Source organism: Lytechinus pictus, chromosome 9, assembly GCF_037042905.1.
Source record: "Lytechinus pictus isolate F3 Inbred chromosome 9, Lp3.0, whole genome shotgun sequence".
Classification (NCBI taxonomy): domain Eukaryota; kingdom Metazoa; phylum Echinodermata; class Echinoidea; order Temnopleuroida; family Toxopneustidae; genus Lytechinus; species Lytechinus pictus.
In genome coordinates, this window is record NC_087253.1 from 27,503,822 (window position 1) to 27,518,854 (window position 15,033).

The window sequence follows — 15,033 nt, forward strand, 5'->3', positions numbered from 1 at the left end:
TTTTACAGATTTTGAAATTGCATTTCCTGTATTCACTTTCCAACGTTTACATTATAATGTTTGGTTTCGTACATTTTAAGAAAATTTCTAAAAGTTATTATGTATACTATGTTCAAATTGATGATCAAATCTTGTATAGTTCCTGAAAATGAAGAGCATAATTGATTCGATTTACCTATTGATAAACTGATTCTACTTGTAAACTCGAAATATTGTATTGTAGAGCTGTATAGTGTGAACTTGGTTCTTAAATACTTAAATGTTATTATATTTATACATTTGCACATCACTGTTCTCGATCATATTTGTGCAAATATAAACAAATGCATTCATAGTGATCATACTATCCTTCTCAATTGTTTAATTAATTAATGACGTTTTCTCTTCATTCTGGATATAGTGCATGATTCTTGATGAAAGAGAATTTCTGCTAAAATAAGTATACCTGAAGAAAATACAACTACTTATGATATTACAGTTTCATTTTTTTTCCACGGTAATATCAAGTCATATCTGACGTGATCTATCGAATTGAATCGTTTTTAAAAGGCAAAATCCGAAGCAGAAATTTGAAATTATATTATTGAATAACTTTCCAAACTTAGATAGAATGTAACAATTTGATTGAGTTATCCACGTATTGTCCTTTCCTCAAGATGATATTATTAACAATGATACAATTATGAATCGACAATAAAACAAACTAAAATAAACAGATTAATGAAATAATTATATTGGCTTATATACCGCTTAAGACTTGGGCCTATCTTATGGGGAGTCTAAGTGAAATGTAGTAAGGTAGCAAAATCACCCTGGCTTTTGCAGAGCGATTGTTATGCGCTCTGTGTATTAATAAATACATGTAGATTCTCATGCTTTATTAGCCTCACCTGGGTTTGGTGCAGCTCAGCAATTTCTGCTGAGAAGGGGCACGCAATGGTTTAAATTGTGCCACATCCTCAGATTGCAGGGTGGACGTCATGACCACTAGACCAGGATTCCCCCCACCAAGGCGAACATGAGACAATGAAGTCTTTGAAGTGTTAGAAATAATGATGAATATATGACAGTTAAAAAAAAGATTTCTACGATTAGATTGACTAATAAGAAAAAAAGTTTAATACGACACAAAAGTAAAAGAGGCACTACTCTTGCCCAGGGGCGTCGATCCATTTTTCAGATTGGGGGGGCAAAATCATGAATCAACTTTACAAAGGCGCTGGATCACACAAAACAAACTCACTCACACACGCACATACACTTTAAAAAAAAATCAAGTTAACACCTAGTTACCAACAATGCATATAGCATTTCCATTTATTTTAAAGCAGGTAAAAAGCATTGCAGATTAAATGCCTTGCTCACGGGCATAGCTGCCGCGGGCGGGGATCGAACCCCGGACTTTTCTATGTATAGCCAGGCGTCTTAGACCACTCGGCCACGGCACCTCCACACATATATTTCATTTCATTTCGTTTATTTCCATTTTCAACAATTACAGTTTCCATTGTACATTTTGACATATAAATAACAAAACATATTTCAAGTATCCTTGTACAAAAATTATATTCAATATTACATATCAGGTTGGAAATGGAGGAGGCTGCTAAAAAGCGGAGCTTGTAGAGTGCAGCCTCCTAATAAACAATCTTGCAGTTACATAGCATATAAAAATTAAAATTACAACTTGAGCATGAACCAGTTAAATTAAAAGGAAATAGGGGAAATTAAAATAAAAATAGAAAAAGAAATAAGAGAGATTAGGTCTCCAGAATCCAGCCCCAGCACTCACAGACGGACCTCGTCGATCAACAGGAAAACGAAAGAGATGGAAAAAGTGTACGTGACATGATAATCATGTTCGATTAAAATAAATAATTAAAACAAATACAAAAATTTGAGTGATGAAGAGTTAAATTCAATGGTTATCTTGGAGAAATTTTTTGAACTGATATTTGAAAGAATTAAAGCTTGGTGATTCTTTGATGTTATTATTAATGGTCCCCCAGAGTCTAGGGCCTTCAAAAGTAAAAATTGATTTTGCAAGGATGGTCCGGGGTAGTGGTAAATGAAATTCATCTGATTGACGTGTGGGATATTTGTGAAGAGTTTTGTTTTTGTTAAATGAAGAATCAAATATGGGTGGTAACATATTATTGTTTAACTGATACATGAATTGACCTAAGTTATATTGGTACAGTGTTTTTATTTTTAGAATGTTATTGTTAAAAAACAACTCATCTGTGTGAGATCTCCAGGACAAGTTGAAAATGACACGCAATTCCTTCTTTTGTAAAAGCAATATTCTATCTAGGTAGGTTGAGTGTGTATTTCCCCAAACAATTGCTCCATAATTTAAATATGGTAAAATTAATGTTGAATAAAGCATTTGTAGAGAGGAAGTTGGAAGAAAAAACTTAACTTTGTTGATAACACCAATATTGCTTGAAATTGTACGACATATAAAGTCAATGTGTGTTTTCCAAGATAATTTGTTGTCTATTATGAGACCTAAAATATTTGTTGTAGTAACAACTTCAATGTCTATATTGTCTAATTTAATATTAAATGGCAATTGTTCCAAAGAATTGCTAAAAAGCATGCATTTCGTTTTTTGTACATTAATTGACAATTTGTTAGCCCTAATCCATTGTACCAATTTATCCAGTTCAGTGTTCACTACATTAATTAAAATATCGGGGTTAGAATGAGAGTAGAGTACATTTGAATCATCTGCAAAAAGAACATAAGATAATATTTCAGAGGAGTTCTGGATGTCATTTATATAGATTATAAATAAAAGAGGGCCTAGGAGGCTTCCTTGGGGAACACCCCAGTTAACATTTTGTAGAGACGAATTTTGTTCATTTATGCTTACGAATTGTTTACGATTTACGAGGTAGTTTCTGAACCACTCCAAGGCCTTCCCGCGAACTCCGTAATTTTCAAGTTTGTAGAGCAGTATTTCATGGTTTATAGTGTCAAAAGCCTTCGAGAGGTCCAGAAAAACACCTATTGTAGTTCAAAGTTGTCAATAGCTTTTGTGATTTTGTCAATAAATGAGAGAGCGGCATGAGATGTACTATGTTTTTGGCGAAATCCAAATTGAAAGTCAGAAATTATATTATATTTATTCAAAAATTGTAATAATCTTTTATATATATATACACAATTTTAATAATCTTATATATATATATACACACACTCACACACACACACACATATATATATATATATATATATATATATACACACACACACACATATATATATACACACCAGAAACCGAACGCACGACACTACACACCTCCGAGTCAGCCCGAAAGACCCCAAAGACCCAGGTAAAATTACCCCACATTAGATTCGTCATGTTTGTACATCATATGTGTATGTATGTGTATATGTACATATGTATGTATATATATATATATGTAGATGTTTATGTGCATGTATTCTGTATATGTATGTATTTGCATATATTGTATACGTACGACGTCATTGTTACATATGTTATTACACCTGTATTATATGTCCATAAGTCCATCTGTCCCTCCCTCTGTACAATTGATTATGTTACATATGTTATTATATCAGTATTATATGTCCATATGTCCATCTGTTCCTCCCTTTGTAGTATTGATTATGTTTCGTTCGTTTTTGTTTATAGAACCCATGAAGAAGGCCTAAGGCCGAAAGCTCGATTAAATTGTGGTCTTTCAGCAACGTCAAATCGTCTTGTAATTTTTTCGTTTATATATATATATATATATATACACACACACACACACACATATCTCACCAACAAATTAATGCGAGCGCGAGCTGAAATTTCTTTATATTCTGACCTGAAAGCTTGATATTCTAAGCATTTTTGGTACCAATGATTAAGATGGGTATCAAAAAATAAATAGATGCGAGCGCGAAGCGCGAGCTGAAAATTTTGATATTTTGATCTGAAAAAAATGAGTTTAATGGACGTTTTTAATAAAGAACAAGATATATATCCAACAAAAGATTATTGCAAATCGAAGTGGGAGTTCTTTTGAGGTTTAGAACTGAAAACGGGGCATTCTATTCACCTATTCAATCATGAAAAGTATGGGTTTTTGCTACAGAAATGATGCGAGTGCGAAACGCGAGCTGAATTTTTTTTATATTCTAATCTGAAAAGCGGACATTTTGAGCACGATTTTAGATGAAGAACGAGTTGTGTATCTCAATCTCGCTTGCTGACTTCTGTGTAACATTACAATCTTATTTTATTTTTTGCACATGCGGAATTATTGGAAGAGGGGACAAAACGATATGTTTGCCCCCCAATATTTTCATTGGTGGGGCGATCACCCCCCCCCTGCACCCCCCCCCCCCCCCGCATGATCGACGCCTTTGCTCCTGCCACTCTCTCCATTGGGGGCATGTGAGCACACACCGGACACGTTCTCATGCGTACTTACAAGACTTCATGTACATGTCAGATCGAAAATTGCTCACAAACACTATTTAATCATTAACAAAGTCAGGGAACGAATAGTGCTTTCAGCTAGTAGTCGCAGAGAGTCATTACTTTGATTAAGCTGGCAACAATGAGTTTCGATGCTTATTATGGCTGAAAGGAATTGTGAAATGGGGGCGGGGGATGAGTAGGATTTAAAAAAAATGATGCAATACAAAAGGTATTGTCTCCTTCACCAATAATTTGCCAATTAAAATTGTCGGGAATGATATAGAGGATATCTCGAAAATGAGCTTTCATAAAGTGTTATATAATGAAGTTGAGCAGTAGGTTTGAAATTTGTCTGTGTTCACGGCTCACACATGGTAAAGCTCCATAAATTTGATGGGTTGAAATTATTGGTTCATTGTGCAGATTTCTATACATTATCACACAATCACTAGAATAACTCTGGCTCGAAGCATTGTATGCGATGACAATAGCCGGCCGCCCCTTTTATGCAAAGGAAGGTCTTCGCTCAGGTTTTGTTTGCACAAACATTGATCAAATTCATAGTCATTTCACAGTGCTGTATACACAGGTATACACATTTCCAGTTTTGTTCCATACACTGAATTCGTATTAAGTAATGTAATGTGCAGTGGGATGTTTATCATCGCTGAGATTATTATGGAACATACTGATGGCACATGTCACATAATGTGAATGGGCAATACAAAATATTATAGAAATAGAAATGGTTTATTTGAACAAAAAAATCATTCGCGGCCCGAAGGCCGAATTACAGATTTTCAGACATAAAAGCAAATACACAAATATACATAAAAATTACAACATAATGAAAAACAAGAATTAGAAACACAATCAAATACGTGAAGAAAAAAATAATCACATGCCTAAGGTAAATAATACATACATACGTTATTGCGAAATCAATCATCATTGTAATACATTCATTCTATATCCAATTATTATATGATTCATTATCATGATTAATCTAAGATTTTATTATTGTATTTTTATCATTACTATTAATATCATTTTACTATCCTTTTATTATTCACATTATCATCATACGAAATTAAGTATTGCACAAAGAGAAACATTGACGCTTTCACACTCATAAAAAAAATGTTCGTTCATAGTCTACCAGTTTACATATTGTTGCAATGTGAGTAGTTATAGGTCAAAGTAACTGGAAAATTAATGCTATAATTGGGTAGGAAGGCTAACAGATGTATTTAAAATTACGGAAGGCTTGACAATGAAAAAATACTTTGTGAGAACTCATGCATTATTAGATATATAAGAACGATTAGCAAACGTGCGTTAATGCAGTTGTTATGAACATTAAAGAAAAATTAAACCACAGAGAGAGAAAAAAATCTAAGCTCAGTTCGGTGTGGGAAAAGTAATTATCTAAAGGCAAAGTAATCAAAATCTTAACAAAAATTATGAAAATTTTCAGTTACATAGAATTCAATAAGTCGATAAGGTAAGGGATGGTACTTTGTCGAAGTCTTTGAGTCCTACATCTCAATTGTTGCATGACCCTACTGTTTCTTAGGGTTCTGCCCACACCCTTCGGCTTAGGGATCAGGTGTGATAGTCTTTCATTCTTTTCCAGTTTCTGTGCAAAGGAAAGACATAAATCTTTTCTTCGAGCTGCAAGAGTTTTTAAGTGAAGTGATTCTAGTGCAGAGTCATATGATGTGAAGCGGGGACATAAAAAAATTCTTACAGTTCTCCTCTGAATTCGTTCTAGGGAAGCAGTCTGTTGTTTTGTGAGTCCGCCGTTCCACACAGGGCACGTATATTCCAGGAGGGGTCTCAAATAACCAACGTAGATTGCACACAGATCATCCACACAAAGACCGTGGCTCCTCAATATCCTGATCATGTACATTCTCCTATTCGCTCGCTGGAACATGTAGTCTACATGACACTGCCACTTAAGATCACTTTGAAGTCTCACTCGAAGAACTTTAACAGTGTCCAGAGTTTTCAATGACTGGCCATTAATTCTGAACACTGGGGGGTCAGGAGGATACTTCATGAAACATATTTGCATTGCTTCACATTTGAATGGGTTGAGGGTCATTCCGTTAAGGTGGGACCAATCTTGTAACTTCCGTAAGGCATTCACAGTGAGCTCCGGGGAATCATATGCAAATCTTGTGTTAATGATACTCATATCATCTACATGTACATACTTCCAGTGTAATGGATGGTCACCTTCACAAGCATCGTTGATGACAGTAAGGAAGAGTATCGGCCCCAACAATGTTCCTTGAGGTACACCAGCGTGTAATGTAGTCCAATCTGAGACAAAACCCTTGTAGCGAACTCACTGCTTCCGGTTGGTTAGAAAATCCATGACCCATTGCACAAGATCAGGAGCTACTCCATAGGCTATTAACTTCTGTAACGCTATGGTGTGATCAATTCGATCGAATGCCTTTCTGAAGTCTGATGTTGTTTGAAGGTTTGCAAGGTGGTATGTACAATCGCTTATATGGTTTACGGGACACCATGTGAAGTGTTATATAAACAGTAGATAGAAGAAGAGAAGAAATGGATAGGCGAGAAAGTGGAGATTTGAGAGTAGAGTATTCTTTCTTGAAAGTAGTCCTGAAAAGGACTGTAAACCAGGAAAGATTGTTGAGTTGAGAACAGCTTGAGTAGTAGAGCTAATGAGGAGATGCTGGCTTGAGTCGGCGAGTAGAGATGATGAGTAGTAGAGAGACTCGACGTTTCGGGCAGGTTGACTTTTCGTATTCAGGAGGTTGACTGCCCGTCCACAGGCCATAGGCCAGTTAAAAGAAGACCGCACTTTGTTGCTGGGGATGGAACTACTTGGAGACTAGATGAGAGGGCAGCTGATCGCTGGTAGCTGGGCATGCCATAGGGTACCCAAGGACACAGGTATGTTGGCTAAATAATAAGAATTACAACTAGAATGGTGTTGTAGATGGCAAATCATAGTTACATGCAGGCGCGGATCCAGGATTTTGTAGGGAGGGGGGCCCGAATTCGACCTCATTTGGCGCCCCTGTGTACTTTTCTGAAAAAAATGGCGGCCCCTCCTTCCCCAGGCAATCATAAGTGCCTTAAATGCATGTTAAATTATCTTATTTCATAGACACATAAAGAAGAAGCAATTGAATAATGGTTTTATAATGATGTGTTCATGAATAAATGTAATATCACTTAAAAAAAAAGGAATCAATGCGTGCGCGAAGTGCGAGCGATTTCTATTTTAATCTTTTGATGCTTTCAATCTCGCTTAACTTCTCATCAGAGTAGGCCCTGCTAGAATTATGTGACAGGGAGCCAGGCGCGGATCCTGGGGTGGTATTCTGGAACACTGTCATAACTTTGGTCATAAATTTTGTCATTTCTCTCCGAGATGTGACACTGCTATGATTGTCACAAATCGGTATTCTGAACATTGTCTTTTCCCTGTCATATCTCTATAAATTCCCGCCCATCTTTTCGGAAGCAAACCAATCAAAATCATCGTTAGTTCCCAGTGGGAGCCATTCTAGCCAATAGGAAGGCCCCGTGACAAGGAAGGGCGTATCCCAACGAACGTAGAGGGCAGCAACACACAAGCGTGTTGCTCTAAGGAAGGTCAACTCGATACGCGCATGCAGCTGAGGTACGCGCATATTTTATTGTTCATACCAACGAAATCAAATGCTGATCAAATACAACAACAAATTAGTAGCGATCAAGAAACGAATATGAAAGAATATGACTACAACGATATCAAAGGTAACATTAAAAAATATGTTGAGGGATAAACATACATATTAAAACATACTTTGATATTTAAAACTTTACAAATATAAGTTTCAGGAAACTAAAATCATTACCAAATCGGTGATTGTTGTTTTCAGCGATTTCACCAGACGGCTGTATTCGGTGATTTGCGCCGAGACGATTTTGTTACCACTCGCAAAGCATTTCGGGATTGAATATACCCACCTTATTTGCTCTGAGCTCTTCGCTGAACCCATCATCATAGTAGTGCGGCTGCAGCGCAGCGCGCAGCCAATGCAATGCATCCGATGCAAGGGTTTTTTCGTCGTCCATGCCATGGTCTCGGACTCGGAGTTGAAATTTAGACCCGGATTTCGGGGATACAGCGCCTTTATTTCAGATTTATAGACTTAAAAGTCAAATGACATTTAGAATTTGAAATCTAACCTTGAACAATCATCGTTGATAAACATCAGCCCTGAAGCCATTACACTTCAAATCAGGCCAGGCAAATTAGACGTCATTGTCTAAGTTGCTAGAAGATCTATGACGAGTCGCCTGAAGCCCCAGCGCATCATCAGCGTCACTAGCTAGCTGCGCGACCGGGCCAGACTCGGCGCACTCAGGCCAGAAAAATGACCTCGATTATTACGGTGGTTGTCTATGCATTTATTCGTGGTGCAGCGAAATTCAGCAGAAGAAACTAAGAGATATGAGGTATCCTCGTTATAGACTTAATATTCCGAAATGAGGAAAAATGTCAAAATCATGATTATTTAATGAAAGAGAATTTCTGCTAAAATAAGTTTACATGTAGACAATATAATTAATTATGATATTACAGTTTCATTTTTTTCCACAGTAATAGCAAGTCATATCTGACGTGATCTTCTATCGAATTGAATCATTTTAAAAGGCAAAATCCGAAGCAGAAATTTGAAATTATATTATTGAATAATTTTCCAAACTTAGATAGAATGTAACAATTTGATTGAGTTATACACGTATTGTTCTTTCCTCAAGATTTTCACGACCAAGGGGAAAAGAAGAAAAGTAAATGAAACTAAAAGGCTGAACATGTCATTGTCTGAATATTATGTCGAAATCTATCACAAAATTAGATGTTTGCACTGTTTTGCTCGCTCCCAGCTTTTTAGGAATTTTGCCCCCTCAAAAATTTTCATTTCGCTCCATTTGATTTCGTTTATTTTTACAAAGTTATAATATATGCAAAACAATATATAAATATAGATTTAATATAGTTATAGACCAATGAAAAGTTCGTCAGACTTCTATGGATGGCAAATATCGACATCCATTGACTCATTACAATTGCGCTTTTACTATACATTTCGTGCCATTGCCTGAAATACAATAAGCTATTCTCCGTAAAGCTCTTCTATTTCACTTTCGAGTTATTCCATCGGTTCTATATCAAATACAGGTAAAAAAAATACACGGTATAAGCATGTTCTATAAATGAGAACGTTGTTTTTACCGTAAAGATCATTATCTCACTTTTTATCTACCTGATCAATGCATAAAAAATATATATTACAAGTAAATACATACATAGTATAGCATACCATCTTTAAAATGAATGGTAAATATTACACTTCCACCATGGTCATTACTACGTAGTTAAATAAAATACATGTTTATAAATAGAGAATTATTTGATTTCTCATGATATATCTAATAACATTATGTCTAAAACACAAGAACTAGAAATTTCCCCACACAGGATAAATATAATAAAGATGATGCTTGATAATAGCAAAGCTCAAAATAAAAATGAAATCTCTGACGTTGATTTTCATGCATTTTCGTTCCATTTTCTTAAATGCCGCCAATATTTGTTTGATATGTTTCACATTCAAATAATCATATATAATTGCATTTTGAAATTAAAATACTTCGAAAAATATTAAAGAGCGTAGATCAGACAATTTCCATGAAGATAATATTTATATATTTACACAGTGTAATCATGTCTATATAGAATAATAGCATAGAATAACGACATATTCCAATTTATGCATAAAACCATAAACAGTATAGCAAACACTTATTAATATCAATGGTAAATATCACGTTGCCACGATAGTCATTGCTAGACAAATATTATATACATGCATATGACATAGAGAAACATTTGGTTTCCCATAAAATATGTGTTTCAAGTTGTGGTTGGGTTGTTACGTGGTTTTACTTGACTCGAACATCAGAGAGTAGTTAGAGATTTCTTACAGGAGGAAAAGGTAACTTTATTACTTAGCAAGAGTGCGCCCTCTAACTGAATAAACATAATAGGTTATCAGTTGAACAAATCACATAAACAGGATACTGTTACAATGTGTATATTTAACATTATGTCTTATATTTTACGACGAGAAATTCCCTCACATAGGATACACATGATAAAGATGATGCTGGATAAGTGCAAAGCTGAATATAAAATTGGGATCATTGACTATATGCTGTTTTATGCATTTTTCGTGATATTTTCATAAATGAAATAAGTTCTTTTTAAGTGTTTAACATTCCGAAAAGAAGAGTAATGATCAGACCATCTCCATAAAAATAATATTTTAATATTCACACGTTATGATAATGTCTAGATTCACAGCATAGAATCACGATATCTTCCAATTTATGAAAACATACAAGTATAGTCTAGAATTTCCCCACACAGAGGATAAACATGATAAATATGATGGTTGGTACATGCAAAGTTGAAAACAAAAAGTTGTAAGCAGCGAAATGCTTTTTATGGGTAAGAAGCGAGAAAGAAATGATCCAACAATTGTTTTATGTATTTTTACATTATAGCAGCTTACTTTAGCAGAAAATGGCAACTCATTGGGTATCACCCCCCCCCATCTTCTGCGATAATAATTATGATATCATGTCATCTACTATTTTAAGCGGAATATATAGAGTCTATCCGAAGTGCAGAAGGCGATCTCTCCTGATCTGTACTGCTGGAGGTAACACCAATGTATCCCCGACTTCTCAATCTTGTAATCATTAACAAGGTTTCGGATGTGCCTTAGTTCATTTGTATACTCGTCAATGTTCACCAAACCTTCATCCTCCTCCACCTTGGCTATCAGGATTGTATTCCCTTGAGATACAGCAGCGTAAAGGTCCCTACTAGGTTTCTTTAATTCATGTTGTTCAGCACCCTGTTTGTCTATCAATCTGATAGCATCCAATGATTTAGTGATCATAGAACCATGGTAACTAGTGATTTGCCAAGGTTCATACCCGTTGCATGGTATCTCCCTGACTGCTCGCCCACCTGCTGTTGGAAATACCTGGATCTTATTGGCATCCCAGTAGCTCACATAGATCTGATCATCACCATCAACAGTGAGATCAGTATCCCCACTTTCATCTCGACTCAGAGTCTTAAACATTACATTCAATTGTGTGTACTCAGGTGTGTACAGTTTGATGTTGTTTGAAGTATCAGTCACAACACATCGACCATCAGAGAGGAACCCTACCCCATCAATCTTAACATCCTTCAAAACTGTCTGCTGAAGCTGACCATCAGGAGAGAAGATGGAGATGCCACCTTTACAACATCCTACTGCCATCCTACCGTCTGGTGTACTAACCATGGCCTCCATGCTACTCTTAGCAGGTAAAGCAACGTTCTTTACATTATCAATATTATAAGTAGGCAAAGAAACGTCCTTTTCATTAAAGGTTTTATTAGTGGGTAAGGCGACGTTTCTTTCAACTACATGCACAACCTTTCCAAGACCTAGCTCATCCACTCCAACATTTCTCTTGAACTTGACACTTTTCCCCTTTATGCCCGATTTCTTCGGCTGCTCGTAGTCAGGATCCCTTTGATCAAAGACCTCTCGTAACGCTTCACAAAGAGTGTCGTGTGCAGCCAAAGTATCCATATCTAATGGAATCTTTGTTTTGTTAGTTACCATTTCAGCCATGGTTGTCAACTGATTGATGTGCTTCTTAGCCGTGGTCTTCATGCTTTCCAGTTCTTTCTCTGCTCCGTCAGTCGTTTCATTGACTTCTCTTAGCAGGCTTTCTCTCTTCTCTGTCAAGTGCCGGACTGCATCATCATATGCTTTGTTGATGTCACTTGTACACTGTTTCTTGGCATTGTCAACACTCTTCCTCTGCTCATTAATGAAATCAATGTACTTCTGAAAGCATGACTGTTGCTTGTCAACCTTTGATTTCAGGTCTTCGATGTTCTTCACGTGTTTGTCCTCATAAGCAGCTCCCTCAACGACCTGGTGTCCCTCGTCTTTATGTTCCATCATTCCGCATCTGAAGCATGTGAATCTCCTGCAGGTGGAACAGAAGTAATCCTCGTCTTCTTTCGCGTGTTTCCTGCATTTCCGGTATCTACGTACAGACACCTTTCCTGATGAGATCTCACTCATGGCAATGACTTCATGATCGATAAAGTCTTCCCACTGAGAGTGCTTATTAAGACAAGAGGTGCAAAGATACTTGCCACAGTCATGACAGTAGACAGCAGCACGGGGCTTGTCATTTGATTTACAATTTGTGCAAATCTGAGGATTGCCCTCCATATCCTCTATCAGACTCTTCAAAGCAAGATTTACCTGTAGTTTGCCGACATCTTCGTTTGGGACCTGGGTCACAGCTCTGCAGACAGGGCATCGGATCTGACAGTTATCTTGGCACTCTAAGAGGTTGTCTAGGCAAGTCTTGCAGAAAGTGTGAGAACAAGACAGGATCTTGGGATCGGTGAATGTAGAAAGGCAGACTGGACACTCTGTACTCTGGGAGATGACAGTCTTTAATGCTTCAGCCATGGTTGGGTTTATAGAAGACTGAAAAATAATTATTACAAAACAAGATAAAGAATAATAAACACGTAAGAACCATAGAATATGTCATTTGACTTACATCACTGAGTAATAAAATGATCACGTTGGGTTTTAGAATAGGGAAAGAAAGGGGAGGAGGAAGGGGAAATTGGGAATGATAAAATGAGGGGGAGAGGAGAAAGGGGAATGGGAAGAGGAGCTTGGTACGATGAGAATAAATTGGGAAGGTGAAAGGAAAGGAATGAAAATAAAAGAAGAGTATTAGGAATTATATTGCTTTGAAAAGAGTACAGGTTTATTTCCAATTAGCTTAATGCAATTTCATCCAATTACCAAACTCCTTTACTATCATTTGGTCTAACATAAGCTAATCCACTATCCACATGGTCTAATTGTAATTTCTTTCACTCACCAGTTTATATAATAACCAGTTGGGCTAATAGCAATTAAGTCCAAAATCTGGTCTAACTAGACTTAGTGTTAATTGGACAAAATAAATAAAAATGAAATTGATATTCATTTAGACCAACTGGTTATGAGACGAAATGGTAATAGACGAACTGGTGATAGGACGTAGTGATGATTGAACCAAATGGTTTTTAGACGAAATGTTTTTTTTTCTCAGGTTTTTATCGGGTTTTCATAATTTTATACGAGTAATTAATACGAGTAATTTAAAATATAACAGAATAAACAAATAAGAAAAGAAAAACAGGCAGCATACACATTATTAGTTTACATTAGAAAAAGTACAGCTTATCAACAGATAATACTTGATAAACATGTAGTAAAAGCAGTGACTTTGTATCTTTTCTGTATTCCTCATCCCCTATAGTATAGTAAAGTCAAGAACAGAGGAATACAATCATTTGATTTACCTACTATTAAAGATTAACAAATTCCATCCTAAAAAGGCATATTACGTTTTCTTCAGTTACAAAAATTGATGTTGATGGACCAAATGGCATTAGACTAGATTAAGGTAGACCATGTGGTGAGTGGAATAATTGGCATTAGACGAGTAGGCAATAAGTCTGATCACCCCTAAAACAACGATATTTATATATATATAATTTAGTTGCTTCGATCCTGTCTGTTCAAAGATGGTGATGTTACAATTTCTCACTGGTAACAATTGCTTATTATTAAAGAAAAAAGGGAATCAAATGATATTAAAGATACAATCATTAAACAAGCCATATCAATCAGAGTATGATTTCAAATTCGACACGTTTCTGATACATATGGCATTTGAATGTGTAAAATATATACAGAATATCATTTGAAAATACATGAATTATTCAATATACTTACATCAAACTGCTTATGTCCATTATAAACGATATGTTTCTCAGTTTGATCAAAGCAATGATATTATACGGGGTCTAGTAGTAGCAGTATTAGATATTTAGTCTACATCAATTCACAATGGTGGTGCGTACTGAATCGTGTGCAAATTTACAGTTGTTTACGAATTCTAGTTCAATATCAAACTATTGTTAGTGATTGGGAATTCCCAGTAACCTTTGACATGTTTCAAATGTGCATTCATGAACTTCAATTCAGCGTAACGGTTGATTCACGGGTTTTCTTTTTACCTGATTGAAAATGATCGAAATGTTTGTAGTATATTATTGACTTGTTTAGAGAGAAAAATGAAAAGAACGAAAAAAAGATAGAGAAAGAAGAAAATAAAGAAAGAAATGGTAGGAAGGAAAGTAAGAAATAATGAAATAAATGGTAGGAAGGAAAAAGGGGCTCGGTGTAAAAATGGCAGAGAAAAAAATGACAGAGGTATCCAGTCTGAAACCCCCATGTCGAAAAATCCAAAAGCCCCTCCATGTACATTAGATTAAATAAGAAACGTTCTGAGAAGAAAATAAAAAATTATAATGTTGGACTTCTAAATCATACATGTACTTAAGATCTTCTGCAACAAATTAATAACACTTGAGTTGGTATTTTCTTATTTTT

At 35.8% G+C, this 15,033-nt stretch overlaps 1 protein-coding gene across 1 annotated transcript; it reads right to left on the bottom strand.

Moving 5' to 3' along the window:
- Positions 1-9,714: 9,714 nt before the first annotated feature.
- Positions 9,715-14,465, bottom strand: LOC129268611 (tripartite motif-containing protein 2-like). Its single transcript, XM_064104355.1, has 2 exons — positions 14,374-14,465; positions 9,715-13,062 (listed from the first exon to the last, which is right to left on the bottom strand). Exon 2 carries the CDS (start codon positions 13,042-13,044, stop codon positions 11,137-11,139), a length of 1,908 nt encoding a protein of 635 aa, XP_063960425.1. The 5' UTR covers positions 13,045-13,062; positions 14,374-14,465; the 3' UTR covers positions 9,715-11,136.
- Positions 14,466-15,033: the final 568 nt, after the last annotated feature.